This window comes from Myripristis murdjan, chromosome 17, assembly GCF_902150065.1.
Source record: "Myripristis murdjan chromosome 17, fMyrMur1.1, whole genome shotgun sequence".
Taxonomy (NCBI): Eukaryota; Metazoa; Chordata; class Actinopteri; order Holocentriformes; family Holocentridae; genus Myripristis; species Myripristis murdjan.
Window position 1 is genome coordinate 3,886,035 of NC_043996.1, and position 17,427 is coordinate 3,903,461.

General features: G+C 39.0%; 1 protein-coding gene across 1 annotated transcript in view; it reads left to right on the plus strand.

Moving 5' to 3' along the window:
* The window catches only part of gad3 (glutamate decarboxylase 3), a 17,142-nt gene extending 240 nt beyond the window's left edge, over window positions 1-16,902 (plus strand). Inside the window, exons 2-16 of the mRNA XM_030074748.1 lie at window positions 3,058-3,177; window positions 3,790-3,896; window positions 5,572-5,707; window positions 6,124-6,214; window positions 7,184-7,296; window positions 7,544-7,659; window positions 8,682-8,761; window positions 9,420-9,474; window positions 9,871-9,987; window positions 10,850-10,914; window positions 11,954-12,032; window positions 13,901-14,050; window positions 15,333-15,440; window positions 16,179-16,268; window positions 16,639-16,902. Of these exons, the coding sequence (XP_029930608.1) occupies window positions 3,058-3,177; window positions 3,790-3,896; window positions 5,572-5,707; window positions 6,124-6,214; window positions 7,184-7,296; window positions 7,544-7,659; window positions 8,682-8,761; window positions 9,420-9,474; window positions 9,871-9,987; window positions 10,850-10,914; window positions 11,954-12,032; window positions 13,901-14,050; window positions 15,333-15,440; window positions 16,179-16,268; window positions 16,639-16,812 (1,601 nt within the window). The 3' untranslated portion in view covers window positions 16,813-16,902. The remainder of the gene's footprint in view (window positions 1-3,057; window positions 3,178-3,789; window positions 3,897-5,571; window positions 5,708-6,123; window positions 6,215-7,183; window positions 7,297-7,543; window positions 7,660-8,681; window positions 8,762-9,419; window positions 9,475-9,870; window positions 9,988-10,849; window positions 10,915-11,953; window positions 12,033-13,900; window positions 14,051-15,332; window positions 15,441-16,178; window positions 16,269-16,638) is intronic.
* Window positions 16,903-17,427: the final 525 nt, after the last annotated feature.

Sequence of the window (17,427 nt, forward strand, 5' to 3'; positions counted from 1 at the left end):
TTTGTGTGACATATATGGTAGTATATCTTAAGTGTTGATGCAATACACTGTAATCATGATTAAAATGTTCCAATTAATTATACAAACCAGTGTGACATGTTGCTTTAAATTGCAATACTAATGAAAAAGAAAATTAAAAATACATATAAAATAAAGTAAAAATAAATAAATAAAAAAAAGTTATTAGCAAACTACTGATACTACTACTACTACTGATAATAATAACAAAAAATAGCAAGAAATTATCTGTACAAATACAAGTAAAAACAATTACAGGATAATTATTTCTACATTCATTCTAATTATATATTTTAGGTTAAATTACAAACAATTGCCATAAAATTACACCAAAACCTTGCAGCAACATAACTGGTTTGTTTTCAGTGTAATTCTGCAGAGAAATGAAATAGTATGAAATAGTATTTCATACTATTGAAATATGAAATATATACTGTCAGCTGTTTGGTAGAGGTTGTTGGTTCTAAAAACTGTATGGTTAGTCCAAAAGAAAACATTGTTTATTGGTGATGAATACTGGTATTCAGAAAAGTACAGAAATCATTTTGCTGTTTATTTCTTGTTAATATTAAAAAGTTATGGATCACTGCTGATATGTGTTCAAGTTTCTTACATAAGTCATCTGATACGGGCATATGGTAGTTTATGAATCAGTGTTTCAGAACATCCCAAGAGGCAGATTGTAGTTCAGTATTCATTTGAGGCATTTATTACCGATGTCAGGCCAATAAGACACTGCATCAAGGCAGAGGGGATGGCAACTTGACCAGTGGCCTCTGCAGGACAGCTGCACAGTATCTCCATCAGCCCATGAGATATGGGAATATCATGAGACACACGAGCTTCTTAAGGAAAATGACTCATGCTCAGCAGCAGTGGTCAGACAGGTTTTGTGAGTGAACAAGTCTGGCATTCTGCTGGAAAGAATAATAGATCAAGAGAGTTAAAATCGTCATATCAGTTCTGCACACAGCTCTGTGCTGTAGGCAGGGCTCCCCGCTGACAGAGCCTGAACATGACCTCAGGCCACCCTGGGATCTGCCCCTTCTATATGTCCTCACGCTAGGCTTTCCAACCACAAGTTTTGCTTTTGTGCTGGATTTCAGGCAGACGGGAGGATAAGTATCAAAGATTTTTTTTTTTTTTTTTTTTTGTCAAATTGTTAGATCAACGAAATAACAGAGGTCGACACAGAAAGCCACATTTGATTGGCTAATTCCATTGCCTCCTTCACCCCTCCTTTTTCTCTCTTCCTACCATTTGGCCTGTTTTTTACTTTTCTTTTTTTTCCTAATTTGTTCAGCTTTGAGAGGGTAGATAATTCTGAAAGGCATCTGACCCAAAAAGCACGGGGCGGGGATAAGAATGAAGGTATTTAGTAAGTGGATTCCACCTACAAATTGTAGGTGGAATAAAGTGCACTGGAGAGAGAGGACAGACACTCCTCACCCCCTAATTCTGCCACGCTCCTGACTCAGCCCACCTCTACCTCCACTAAAAATAATTCTAATAAGCACCCAAGTCTGTTTCGTGGTTATTTGCCCAATGTTTTGAAAGACATATGTTGTTTCTAACATGGATAAATCCCCATTATGCTTGTCTGGAGGTTTGTTGGTGTAAGTCAGACTGAAAAATCTGACAAGGATAATGTTGTTCTACAGAGATGTAGTGACGCATAACAGAGACACCAAACTAACATTTTTATTTCACAGTCAAAATGTCGACCTGACACACAGGTATTCTGTAGCATCTTGCAGCCAGTCATCCAGCATGTGAAATTATCAAAATTTAAGTGTGTTTTAACATAATTGTTGATTTGCATTAGAGTCACCAGCATTTGTGCATCATTAAAACACTGAACTGATATCCATTTGAATATGCAAAATGGTTTAGATCCAGATTTCCTGACCACTAATGCCCTTGATGTGAACTTGATAGACTGAGACAGAGGGGGAGGCAGGGAGCTATTGCAGCCTACAGTTAGCCTCCTGCCACTGAGGTGGACTTCCCCCCAGCTAACATTCTTCAAAAGAACTGCCTTTATCTACTCAAATTATTTTATAAATGTTTTAGTTTTATGATGTGCAGCAGAACTTTTGCAGTCTAGAGTAGTGAAAATCCAAAGTAGGTAAAAACAAAAAACAGTGCAACTATTTTCTTGTAAGCCTGAAAGATTCGTTAAACGTGTGACAGAGGGGAGCAGAGGAAAAGCAGGAGCTAGCCACAACATGACCTGCCAGCTATCTTTTCATTTGCTGGAGAAAGTTATTATTTTTGTCCTCCAACATGTGTACATTTATTAAGACAAATGATTGCAAACTCAGTAGTTTTATAAATCGAAACAGTAAACTATCATTTCTGGACACTCGGTAGTCGAATGTGCATTTGAGTTTCAGAAAGCGATGCTTGTAAAGTGATGTTAAACCTTCTTTAAGTGGATTAAGGTCGTTGTTTCTAACAATGTTAGCTGGGGGGAAGTCCACTTCAATGGCAGGAGGCCAGTTAGCATTTGGAGCATCCAGCCAGTATCCAGCACTCAGTAACAATGAGAGGAGGATAGACCCACTACTGTCCTACAAAACAGCTGGGGGGAGTGAGATAATATCACATTTTTCAAAATGGGTGGGCATTCCTTTAAACAGAAGTAAAATTTGTGGTGTAAAAAAACACTAAGGTCAAAGTTAAATGAAGTAACTCATTTAAAGTGCACTCAGAGTAAAAGTTACATTGGACAGCAATTTAACAATTATACTGCAAATTCTCAAAAGCGTGTTTAATGAAATTGAAAAGTAGGGTTTGGCACATACTAGACCCAAGCTATTAAGTGAGCATGCTGACTAAAAGCTGAGCTGAGACTGAGTCTGCTCCACTGCACATGCTGAGAGCCTCCAAAGAGCTCGCCCTGACTGAGCAGCCCAGGATGTCCATCCTTCAGAACTGCAGCTTCACTTTACAGTTTTTCAACCTCGAGTGCCTCATTCATTTTCTCCCTGCATGTGAGGCCTGATTCAGTAAAATCATCCGCTGCTTTTTCACCAGAGAGAATCATCAAGAACAGCTCCACTGCATCAGCTGGAGAGAGCAAACAGCAGGACAGCTCACCAGCTGCCAGGGAGAAGAGCCAGACTCCTCCTGATTTCAACAATGTCTATGGCAAGGGTGAGAAATAAGTGTGGGGGTGCAGCTGGACTGCTTTCCATCACTTTGGTTTGGTTATACTGACCATCTGAAGGGAAATCATGAGGTTTGGTTGGGACTGATGGTTGGCAGAAATTTTCTGGTTTACTGCAAATATCTTGAGATTTATTATCCAACATCTGGAACATCCTGAGCACCACTGTTACTTTAATTGTGTCTATCACCTGTATTCATTTGCAAGGGGTTTCACTTTCAATCCGTGGTGCAGCCCTCTCGAGGTCTGGCCTTGCCTGACTCACTAATAAAAACTGCTAATTCGGAAATAATAAGGTGTAATTGTGAGGAAAAACGTCACAATTCTGGGTTATTAAACCACAATTGTGAGAAAAAGAATCATAAACATATGAAGTCATAACTGTGAGAAAACATCTCATGATCCTGAGTTATTAAGTTACAACTGTGAGGAAAAACCTTTATTTCGTACTCTATCATGTGATAGTTTGAGTATGATTTTCTTAAATTGCGTGACCTTTCTTTTATTTAAAAATAACAATCATTTCATTTACCCAATCTTTGCTACATTAAGCAATCAGAGTTTGATGGTGTGTGTGTGTGTGTGTGTGTGCACTACAGATCTGCTCCCTGCACTAGGAGGTGAGGATGTGACAAGAGGCTTTTTGCAGGAGCTGCTTCACATCCTGTTGGGTTACATCTGCAAGTCAAGTCAGAGGAGCTCCAAGGTACTGAGCAGCTTCTGCTCAAACTGCAGATCATTGTGGGGGCCGGAGGCCGCAGGGCTGGTGGACGGGTCAGTCAGCATAACTTTCCCTCGGGAGATTCAAGGTTGATTCCCAAGTCTGTTTTTCGTTTCCCGTTACATAACATTACAAAGGGTTAACATTTCCCAACGTTAACCATTACCTTCCCCTAACCTTAACCAAGTAGTTTTGTTGGCTAAAGCTGCTGGAATGTAGCCTTTTCCTGTAGGGGAGAACAGGGTAACATGAGCCACTTTTTACATTGGATGATTTTACTGCAAAATCAATGTGTATTTGTTTCAAATAATAGTTACTATATGGACCTCAGGATGTTGTGTACCCATGGAAATCAAAAAGTTATATATCTAATATGGTTTTAGAACAGTGACCCATCAAAAAAAATGTGATCCTTTGGCACAACTTGCCCAAAGGTAGGGGTAAAATCAGTGCAGGAACAGGGTAGTCTGAGCCTTGCTGGGGTAAGTAATGCCACCATTAACCAATGAAATAAAAATAGCACAAAATCATACAATTTTGAGATAATTTTGAATGTTATTAATGCTATCAATTTAACAACAAAGGCAAAACCTCACACTTTAAAGTAAAACCTACTGCCTGTTGAGGGCAGTGGCTCTTGCTAAGATGGTAGTGCTTTCTGAAAACTCATTAAAGTTTCCACCCAACCGGTCGTGGTAGATGAGCGCCCGCCCTGAGTCTGGTTCTGCCTGAGGGTTCTTCCTGTTAAAGGAGAGTTTTACCTTGCCACTGTCACCAAGAGCAGGCTCAGGAGGGAATCTGCTGGGTTTCTCTTTTCTTCTGTAATTTGTAGAGCGTAGTCATTACCTGCTCTACCTGTAAAGCGTCATGAGATAAATAAAGATTGATTGATTGATTGATAATGCAGTTTTTGCTTGCTAACTCTAATGCAAGTTTTCTGCGTTTTAACCCCTTGTAGACTATTGTCGCGAATTCGCCTCAAACCACTTCCAGTCTTAATGCAGCCAAGGTGGTGTATGTATCCCACTGATACTGTTGATGCATATTTCACACATACCATTCACTCTACCACCAATAATTTACCATCTGCTTGAAGGCAAAAACACAAAGAATTTATTGGTGTAGATAATTGTAAATAAATTCAAGCAGTAAGAGGTTAAGGGAGTTCATCCATGAAACTGGTATGCAAGTTTCTTGATGTGTCTGGCAAGTTCAAGCTCCATGTTATCATCAACAATCTGATGAGCTTTTGCCACACTTGCGTAACCTGTTCTGGAAACTTCCTCTTGTCTTCTTGTTTTGTTGACATGCCTCTTCATTGTCATTCTGTCTATCTTGAGGCCACAGACTGAATGGGCCTCCTCGTTTCTGAGATGGCTGAGATTTTCATGAATCTTGGATGAGCCAGGTGATCAGGTCAAGAGTCCTCTGAGGACAATGATGTGAACATTCTGGACAGAAAGGACAGATGGTTTGAAATATGAGGGTTTAGGTTAGTGTGAACTATGATGCCTTCCGTCCTTCATTTCTACCCCTAAGGAGACAGACAGACTTTACTGCATATTGCGTTTACATGTCGAGGACTGTGATGATGAGGTGGAGGTGACCAGTGGATCCTCAGCCTGGGGCTTGTTGGGTGTGGTTCTTGTCTCTGCGTCAGGTCCTGGACTTCCACCATCCCCACCAGCTGAAGGAGGGACTGGAGGGCTTCAGTCTGGACCTGCCTGACCAACCAGAGACTCTGGAGCAGATACTGGTTGACTGCAGGGACACACTCAAGTATGGCGTCAAAACAGGTGTGTGTGTGTGTGTTGCATGTCATTCATATCTTCCCAGTTCTGCACAACTTGTAGTTGAATACACAAATGAACATTTCAAAAACAGTACTAGGAGAACAATTGTAAGCTCTGAAGTCATTTTGCTGTGGTTTCTACTTAAATTTTGATTAATCCTACCTAAGTAGTGTTTGCTAGCTGTCTGTGCTTACTCATCAAAATGAGGAAATGTTATGAGGACCAAGACCATAACAGCATGTATTATAGAAAATTGCAGGATTTCACTGTTCCGAATCGTGCAGCTGAAACATTGCCTGCATTTTATTCTTCATTTAGAATAATGTGCTCTTGCTCTAGTTTCTCCCTGGCATCTTTATGACTCTTGAAAGACTTCCATATTAACAAAAAGCATGAACGTTTACCTTTGCCCACCCCAGCCCATCCTCGCTTCTTCAACCAGCTGTCTTCTGGTCTGGATTTGATTGGCTTAGCCGGCGAATGGTTGACCTCTACAGCCAATACTAACATGTAAGATCTCAGCACTATTACTGAATTATACTGTATCCTGTTGTTGTTGTCAATCAAAGACATATTGGACTTGCAGGACAGAACTCAAACCCAGAAACCATGTTGCAGAAGTGATGTAGGATTACTTTTCAAACATCTTTATCATTCACTTTGTCTGTCTGGGTCCCATTAGCTTATTAAGCTGATTACAAACAGACTTTATGTTTGAAATTTGTAGTTGTGGCTTGCTCAGCAGGGGTGTAAAACCAAATGATAAAAGCACTGAGCCATTCAATGGGTTGCAAAACTGAACTTAAAATAATAACTAACAGTTCATTCCACAACACATCATACCAAGTGCAGTGTTACACATTCACTACAGGAGAGCCATGTAACCACACACTGAGCTGATGAATTAATGAATATACTAAAAGTATTTTTATGATTGTTATAGATTTATAACAGCAGTAATAGTAGAGTTTTGCCGTGGAAAGAATATTTGTGGATTTAATGATGTTATCCTAAATCTGAATAGAAAAAAAGGAAATTTTTGCAAATATGACAGAGAGAACATTGGAGATGGTAATATGTTTTTTATCCCTGAAGTATGAAACAAACCGAAACTGAAATGCAAACCAAATCGTGGGTTTGTTGAGTTGTTACACTGCTAATTAACAGATCAAACTTCTTGCCTGGAATGTATGATAAACCTGACACGACATGAATGGGCATTAAATGGAAGAGAACCTAAGTTATTATCATAGTAACACCTGTGTTTACCCTGCTATTTGTTGTCAAAAAAAACAGATTTAGATCAGAACAGATCACAGAGTCAGGGGACTGGTCAAAGGGTCTCTTATTTGTCGTTTACAATTACGTTAATGTGAACTGATTGAAAGACAGCAGAGACCTATAACTTGATGCCTTTTCTTTACAATCATTTTCAGAACATTTTTGCATGATGTGGACTTATGAAAGCAATTTCAACAGGTTTACATATGAAGTGTCGCCCGTGTTCATTCTCATGGAGGAGATTCTACTGAGGAAGATGCAAAGCATTGTGGGATGGTCTGAGGATGAAGGGGATGGCATTTTCTGTCCAGGTAATGGATGGATCCTGTACTGGACATTTAATAGCCATATTATTCAGCCGTGATTTTGATTAAATCAGTAGACCAACATTGAATATTAATCAAGCTTAGTTTTATTTTGTTGCCTTTCTCCCTGCAGTATCCAGAGAACGGCATTAAAGGATGATTATCTTTGTTCATACCCTGTAACTCATATAATGTCATTATTTTCATCAGCAAGCATTATCATTATCGTTATAAAACACTGTGCTTTCTCAAGGTGGCACAATATCCAACCTGTATAGCATCCTGGTGGCCAGATATCACTTCTACCCAGAGGTGAAGACCAAAGGCATGGCTGCTCTGCCTCAGCTGGTGCTCTTCACTTCAGAACATGTAATCACATGCTAATTTCTCTATGATATTTTGGATGTTTTCTGAAAGAATGTTCTACGACTTGCTTGGTTTAGCCATGAATTTTGTCTCGCAGGGATTGATCTAACACTGGACTGATTAAATGGGTTGAATCATCATCAGTGCAAGTGCAAAACATCATTACGACTGGTAGACATGTCCTCGCCCTGCCTCCTATTAAAGGGGTAGTCCACCCAATTTTGAAAGATTTGGAGCATCCAGCCAGTCTCCAGCACTCAGTAACAGTGAGAGGAAGATAGCACCACTACCGTCCTACAGAACAGCTGGGGGGAGTGAAATAATATCTTTTTTTTTTCTAAATGGGTGAACTATCCCTTTAACACTTGAAGAAAATTTTAGACCTGATACAGTTGCACAGTGGCAACAGGGGGCACACTGGGGGGGATTATGGGGCCAGTTGTGGAAATCCTCACATGAGGCTTGGTTTGGATAAAAGACTATGTGGTAGTGTGACCTTTACATATAAACATTACATAGAAAAAATAGAAAATATGTCAGGGAAAGCTCATCTAGTTCTCCTGGACTAGTTTCTGAATGAAGACAGTGAGTTGGTTAAGGTTGATTTTCAGGTTGGTGTGTTGTTTTGACTGGTTGGAAGTCAGAGGCGGTGACACCAGCAGCAGGATAGTCTCAGTTATATGGTTTTACTGTACGTTTGATTCTGCATCCGGTCACATCCTCAGATTTGCCATTTGGAAACTAAAAAACGTAGCAGGTGAGAAAAGTGAAATCCATCCATAATGTGTGCAAGGCAATGGCTTCTCAAATCTTCTTGTGCATATTCAGCCCAACACAAGAGCCGTGGTGGTCTCTGCACTGTAGCTGTGCTTGGTTTAGCTTGTCCTCTGCACCTGGCTCAGACCTCAGAGCAAAGTATGCAGCCCATTGTGTGACAAAAAAAAAGAGCCTTTCTGTGTTGGTTACAGTGCCGTCAGCGCAAGACAAACAAATGCAGATGAATGATCACCTGTTTTCATCTTCAGGGTCACTATTCAGTGAAGAAATCTGCAGCGGTGCTGGGAATCGGCAGTGAGAATGTGGTGGTGGTGAAATGTGATGAAAGGTGGGTACAGTTAGACCGTCACTGAAAGAGGAGTGCATGTCTTTTTGTCTGTGGTAAATGTAAGAGAACAAAAGAAATGTTTGCTCACCTGTCTGAGCTTTGAGTGTGTGTGTGTGTGTGTGTGTGTGTGTTTGATTCTGTGTCCATATGTTTGCTTGGATGTGTGTATTGTGATGCACTTGGACATCTGTACTAAAAACCAGAAACAACTAGACTGTCAGTTGTTATCTATCTATATCTAGCAATAGCTAAAATAATGTCATTTCTATCTATCTATCTACATAGATAGATAGATAGATAGATAGATAGATGGACGCTTCAGTCCTAAAACCGTTAGTCATGGGAGGCAGACAGGCAGCAGGCAAAACTGTGCTTGTCTACTGTAACTTAGTCTATAAATGAATCAGTACAATAAGAAGATAGATAACCCTGTGTTACTGAAAAATAGATGAAAAAAATACAGCAGACCACATCTACATTGTAGATTAATCATTGATTAATCAGTTTTCATTTAAATTGATCAATTGGATTCTTAATGGTGAACTGATTACAGATTAATCACATCCCTAGTTTATTGCACACAGCATTAATTGATAAAATGACAAACAAAAATGGCACTGTGGATCAGTCTAACTGTTTGTACTTGTATTTCTTCAAGAGGAAAGATGATTCCTGATGAACTCGAGTCTTCCATCATTGCAGCCAAAGCAATGGTAAGGAGAAGAATAAGAAGAGAAGAGGAAGATATGTTTCAGAGTGTTAGCTGGGGGGAAGTCCACTTCAATGGCAGGAACTTAACAGTTAGCATTTGGAGCATCCAGCCAGTGTCCAGCACTCAGTAACAATGAGAGGAAGATAGCACCACTACTGTCCTACAGAACAGCTATGGGGGGAGTGAAATAACATCAAACATTTCAACATGGATGCACTATCATTTTAATGAATGGTACAAGACAAAGGGAAAGTTACTCCATGCTGTGCAGTGTTTTTGTTCCCTCCTCCAATGAAGTAGCTACCTGGTGAGATCCTGTCACTCATATGACTCAGCAGCTAGCAGATGTACATGAGGGCAGAGACGTGCTCAAACTCCCAGTGTTACTCTTCTCCAGGGTTTGGCTCCATTCTATGTGAATGCAACAGCGGGCACCACAGTGTATGGAGCCTTCGACCCTCTCATCGCCATTGCAGAAATCTGCCATAGACACACACTCTGGATGCATGTGGATGTGAGGAAGCCAGTATCACACACACACACACACACACACACACACACACACACACACACACACACACACACACACACACACCAGTTCCTCCAGGACTTTGAAATGATACCATTACTTCTAATAATAGTAATGATAATTAGAGTAATAAGAATTATCATTATTATTATTATTATTATTATTATTATTTATTATGAGTAGTAGTAGTAGTAGTAGTAGTTGTAGTAGTAGTAGTAATAGTAGTAGAAGTAGTAGTAGTAGTCGTATTTTTTTTTTTTTACCCTTTATTTTACCAGGCAAAAATTGCTTGAGATAAAAAATCTCTTTTACGATCAAGGTCGTATATCATCTTCATCATCATCATCATGTGTTGGGAGTTTTATTCACCTTAATTATGGAATAACTTTAATGTATTTTGCAGTTCATTTATCTTGATAATCCCTTAATTAAGCTTAATTTTAATGAAAAGATTCAGTTTTAGGCTCATGAAACATTAATTCATTTTACAGATTTTGGTGATGTTTGGTGAATCCACAAACACACATCAACCCAATTTAAGAGAAACTACAGTTTTCAGTTTCCTGTGGCTTTACCCACCTAAAACCAGCACTTGTTGTGTTGGGATAATCACAAAAAGCTGTCAGATCCAGCGGGACTGACACACACACATTGTATATTTGATTTAATTGTAGTTGAATAATTGTTCTCATCATAATGAATTGTTATTATTATCATCATCATTATTAGTACTAGTATTATTAAGTCTGAGAGGACAAAAAGCTGTCTTCAAATCAATGCACTGCTCACGGTTTCTCGCATGTATTGTCAGCAGAGGGCATTTTTAATTGGAGTCCTCTCCCTGTAGGCAGCTTGGGGCGGAGGCTTGCTGATGTCAAAGAGACACAGGATGAAACTACAGGGCATTGAACGGTAATTGCAGAATATTCCGCTTCAGATAATCAACTAGAGCTGAACTGTGGTCATGGACATGGCAGAATGAGCAAGCTCCATTCAACTCCCACAATATTCACCCTCCCTCCAGTCTGTCTTTGTAAATTGTACGACTTGTGATTTTTGCAAGCAATGGTTAACAAGTTTTGTTTTGGAGTGTTAGAATCCTTTATTGTCTGATAATCCTTTATTGTAATCATAGTGAGGGATGATGGTGCACCATCAGCACTCACTATGATTACTTGATGCTCATATGACAATTAGCAACAACAATTTGTTCAAGCAGTTTTCAGCAGTCTTAAGCACCATAATGAGAAGAAAAGAAATGTTTTTTCCACTTAAATCTAAAAGTTGTAATGAGTTTACTTGATTGCCAATAGAAGGCTCTTCGATCATGACTGAGGCCAGGCCTTAGGGTGAAAGTAAATAAATCGGAATAAGCATGAAAATAAAATGCTGTACAATCACTCAGTACAAAAATAGAAGCCAGTACAGTTAAAAGACTCAGTTATGCAATTAATTGTTGATAGTATTAATGATACTCTGGTTGTAATGAATACAATATGAACCAGAGAAGTGGGGCCTGTGCCACTCATTCATGGCCATGGTTGTAACTGCAGCACCTGTACCCTTGGCATTTCCACCACTGGCACTGTTTTGTTTAGTTTCATATTCATAATGACCATTGTCAAAATCCATTCCACCAAGTTTCATCCAAAGCAGGTCTGCAGAGGCTCAGAAATCATGCAGAACAGACAGATAGAGATGTGTCCATACGCCCTTCCCTGATCTCTGAACGAGACATTGGCTAACTGTGACCTAACATTACAAAGTTGCTAAAGGGACAAAAAATATATAGTCCTATGTTGAGTATATGTATGGAGTATTAAACTTTTTCTGTGCATGTTCAGTGTAATTGCCTTGCTTTGAAGTTGTTACATGTGTGAATCTAACAAACATGGTGCTATTTAAATTGACTAAATGAACTGATTTAATGTCAGTTTGTGCTCCTCCACAGAGCCTGCTCTGTCACATGGAACCCTCACAAGATGATGGCCGTCCCTCTGCAGTGCTCTGTCATACTGGTCAAAAAGAAAGTAAACAATTATCCTCCTCATGTCTTCCAATCCCTCTTTTACTTTCTTTCCATTCTTGGATTTTTTTTTTTCTCTGGCTTATCTTGTTTGCTGCTGTAAAAGCAAAACCTCTAGTAAATTCATGTAAATCAAGTTCACTTGAATTTAAATTCACCTCAATCTCACAGCGTTTTTTCCCTGTGCATATAGTGGCCATGATGCATCATACATGATGAGGCAATGGTTGTTTCTGACGTCTCACAAATATGTTTCTAATTAACATATCCAGTATATCATGGCAGGCGGCATTTCAGCCAGTTTTGTTACCTTTAGCCACCAAAACTATTTGGTCATGGTTGGAGAAAGTCTGGTATCATGTCATTAAATAGAGTATCAGTCATCATCACTTCCTGCTGCACATTCTAGTAGGTCAGAGGGCTGTTAGCATCTGTTGCTATTGTCAGTCACTCGTAGCCACTCAAACATTAGTTTTTGTTGTTCTCAATAAGATAAGATAAGATAAGATATGCCTTTATTCATCCCAGTCCCAGAGTCTAGATCCGTTACCTATCCACCACTCCAACCACCTCCTTCTGTCATCAGCCTCTTTGGTCTTTATGATACGTCACAGTATGTCTGGCTCCAAGGTCCCATCTGATGAAGACAGATTGATGACAGGAATAAATGATCACAGCCTTCAGATTCAGATTCAGATTCAGAAAACTTTATTTATCCCAAACGGGCAATTCAGTTTACAGCTCCCAGTTCACGCACAGCACAACAATACAACAATTATTCACTGGCCATACAACTCTAATGCTCAATTGTAAGTCAGGTGAGCTCATTGTTTCCCAGCAGCAACTTCTTGTACATGGCTTGTATGCAAAATTAAGTATTCGATCCAGGAAATGAATAAATAGAGAGAAAATAATAATAATAATAATAATAAATAATAAGTAAAAAGTAAAAAGACAGCAAGCACAACCTACTCCTTAAAATTAGCATTCATCAGCCTGATGACTGAAGGGATAAAGGAGTTGGAGTAACAATTTGTCTTCCTCAGGGGTGCATAATAGCGCCGCCCTGAGGGCATTAGAATAAATCCACTGGACATGACATGATCTCCCTGCTTCATAATACATTTTGCTTTCTGGACCACACGTTTTTTCCATAGCACACTCAGGTCAGTTAGCTGGACTCCTATAATCCTGGAGCAGACTCTGACTATCTGATTAAGACTATTCTTGTCCTTCACAGACAGACCGTTAAACCAACAAATAAAAGAGAAAGTTAAAAGACTCTCTATAAAAGAATGGTAAAAGGAACATAAAATGGTTTTAGAAACATTAAAAGAATTAAGCTTCCGCATCAAGTGGATTCTTTGTTGTCCCCGTTTGACAAGTGACTCTGTATTTTTGTCAAACTTTAGATGGGAGTCAAATGTGGTTCCTTCTGACCCAATAGAAGGTGCAGTAGGGACCTACTAACCCAAACCTGTGGGAGGATTATGACTGATAACGTCATTCAATGGTGTGACAACAGTTGAATCAGGTGGAAAGGTTAGGTTTAGGCATAAACAGCACTTGGTTACAGTAATGTACAGATGCGACACTGGCAACAAACAAACACTACTATCGCTGAAAACATAATTGAAAGTGCAGCTTAGTTGTATGACAAGGTAATTTTTAGGAACTGGCTCCGCCAGCCACATAGCAAGATTGTGGGCCAAAATTGAATGATGTATTTTCCACACTCATTTCCCAGTCCATCAATTTGAATCTCTGCTGAAGACAAGATTGCCCATCACCACTGCCTCATCAGGATGTCCAGGTATCATCTACAAACTTCACTTCTATTAATATTCCAATATATCCCTCTTCCCGCTGCAGGGTCTCTTACAGGAATGCAACCAGCAAGGTGCCGAGTATCTTTTCCAGATGGACAAACCCTATGACGTGTCCTATGATACCGGAGACAAGAGCATCCAGTGTGGCCGACACGTAGATGCCTTCAAACTTTGGCTCATGTGGAAGGCAAAGGTATCTTTTTTCCCATTGTCTACATTAATATAAGTTCATTATGATAAAGCATTTGGCTGCAAAAAGAAACAGATCACACAATATGGTTGATGTGTAGTGAGAAAATTTGAAATCACATCATAAGAATTAAATTCAAACTCTTTTTTTTAGGAATTATGGCAAACAGTTGTCATGAAAGTTGTGTAACTTATGAGGTTGGATGAGAGTATGAGGTGAACATTTCAGGGAAGGATAAAAATGACAAAAATGGCAGAGTAAATGGCCACGGTGGAGGGAAAAAACCTTAATATGTCATTATAATCAAAAACATTTATTGCTACAGCCATATGCATTATCTCATAACACACTTTTCTCATTATAACTTACCAATTGACTTTTTTACACCATTAAACAGTGCCTGTTTTAATAAGATGTCATAGACGTTATCTTGTTATAAAGAGATAAGTCTGCATCTTGTTATAACAAAAAATATTATAAGTTGGTATGGCCGTGCTAACAACCATTAAAATGTCATAATGTGAAAAATCTTGCTGTAACACGAAGATCTCATTATAACAACAAAAGCTTCTCATCGTAATGACAAAGTGAGTCGATTTTTGTTTTTCACCATGGCAGTATTATGCTGTCGAAGGTTTTCCCAGGACAGCAGCAGTATGTTGGTAAAGCTGAAATGCATCCTAAAGTATATTAAAGCAGTTTAAAAACAGGCGTTGGTGATTTACATTGTGTTTACATTGTGTTTCTGGTGCCACATGTTGTGTGATGTATTTTTGTCATTTGTTATAAACAAGAATCCAGTTGCATCACCCATCAATAATCTCAGTACAGCCACAGTGGTATTTAATGAAATAACATAAAACAAATTGATGTAAACAGAAATGTTAGTTGTCAGATTTCAGTGTCAGCTCCTGAAAATAAAATGTGCAGATCCTTTAAATCCAGCACAGAGAAGGGAGATCACACATCTTCTTTCTATTAAGCTCCACTGTCACCAATGCAGCATCTGTGTGCATTGCATTTGGTAAATTTATGAAAAAGTCAACAAAAGGCAGTGGAAAAATGGAATTGGCAATGTAAATCGCCAGTTGACTGCATTTTTCCTTCAAGGAGTTTCACAAGAAGACAAAAAATTGTTTATTACCATCTGCAACAATTCATTATAAATTCAAAACACTGCTGTTTTTTTTTTTTTTTTTTTTTTTTTTTACTGCAGTGGCTCTAAGTGGGAAGTAAAGCAATTTATGATTGACTCTGTTTCTGTCTTTATTCCTCACTCCCCCAGGGCTCAGAGGGCTTTGGATCACAGGTCAATAAGTGTTTAGAAAACGCTGAGTATCTGTACGATCAGCTCCGGAGGAGGACAGACTTTGAGTTGGTCTTATCAAGCAAAGTAAGTCTGCTTGGACCCTGACCCTGTGATCAGTGGCTTCATGTAGAAAATATAGGTTTCAGTTTTGAATCAATACGCCTGATTTGAATAAGTTTTGTTACTTTTAGCCACCAAAACTATTTGGTTAAGGTGAGTGAAATGTCACCTAATTCGACTGTTTTCACACTGTTGGACAGTGTCATGGGTTAGAAGGTCCCTACTGCACCAACTAGGGACCTGCTTACCCAAACCTGTGGGGGGATTATGACTGATAACTTCCATTCAATGGTGTGATAACATTTGAATCAGGTGGTGGATCCCAAGATCATTGTTGAAATCGTTTGCATTACATCTATAAACTGCTAACACCGTCCTTCATACATTATTTCTGGTCAAGGATCTCTATACCTGACAAAATTACTGTTAGCTCTTCTTATCATTATCTGAATGGAAAAGTCCTGGCTTGGGTACACCTACACTTTTTGTCATTATCTGTGATGTTCAAGGTAATCTTTAAAGGACCACCCGGCTGATATTGAATGTTTGGCCCATTTACTATAATTTCCAACATGATTTTGTAAAATCATGTGGGGAAACTAAAGATCTCACAACATATAATCAAAATCTCTTGATTTTCAGTTTTTGGTTGAAACACCCGTATTATAATGTTCTGCATCTGTGGCTAACAAAGTTATCAATAGAACTTTGATGCTGTATATTATCCAGTTTCTTTGTTTTGTGCCTCTATCCTCCTCTCAGCCGGAGCACAGTAATGTGTGCTTCTGGTACATCCCCCCAAGTCTGAGAAACGTGCCGCCTGGCCCTGACAGAAACTCAAGACTCCATCAGGTCAGTGTTTCCTCTTGCACATCAGACTCTCTCAGTGAAACTTGCTGGTGTTGGGGAAAGAAGCTGGACAGCCAAGACAGAAAGAGAATTTAAAGGGATGGTTCACCCAGTTTGAAAAATTTATTTAAATTAAATTAAATTTAATTTAATCCACTCAAATGATTAAATAAAACAAAGTTATTTACCAATTAAGGAATATTTCCAAGAAGTTTAATTATAAAGGGATAAACCATTTTTCAAAATGATTGAAATATCCCTTTAATAGTGAAAGAAACTGACAAAGAACATAAGACATTCAGAAAGAGTGACCAAGAGAAAAACATAAACATTAGAGATTCACACTGCAGATTGATGCATTACTTCACTCCAGGTGGCTCCCCAGATCAAGGCCAGAATGATGGAGACAGGAACGGTCCTGATCGGCTACCAGCCTTTGGGGTCAAAGGTCAACTTCTTCAGGTGTGTGTTCTCCAATCCGGCCACACAACAAGAGGACATTGACTTCCTGTTGGAGGAGATTGCTCGTCTGGGAAGTGACTTGTAACATATGAACTAGTGACAGAGACAGGAAACAAACAAGACAGTTGCTACTTCTGTCATCAGCTGGACAAATAACCAGGGAATTAAGTGAATGGGGTTGTATTGTTTTTCCTGCCAGTGATATGAGGCTAATTTGTGTGAGCATCATATTTTGATGCAAAACTGCCATCCATGTCATGTATGTAAGGTGTGTAAAATAAAGTTGTATTTCTGCACTGACTGTCAGTTTTTAAACTTTTCATGACAGAATTATGCCCACACTTTGAATAGCTAACATTAGCTTCATACTTCAGGTCTACTATGAGCAGTACCTAAGCCTGATGTTGATTGTATTACATCAAGGACATCAACTCTCATTTATTTTGCACAGGCAGGTCAGTCTGGTCTGGTATATGATGATGGTTTGTAAGCAAAATCTATATGCAGCCTGCACTGGTATACTGTTGATGAATCAGAATTGTCACTAAATGCCACATAATGCTATTAGTGCATTATTTTTTTCTTTATTAGTAGCCTATTATTATTAGAAAATCCCTGTTATAGCTGGCATCTGAGGAGTTGACACTTACTATGTAAACGGATTAAAAAGGGTATTGCTTTACTCACTGTACCTATTGTC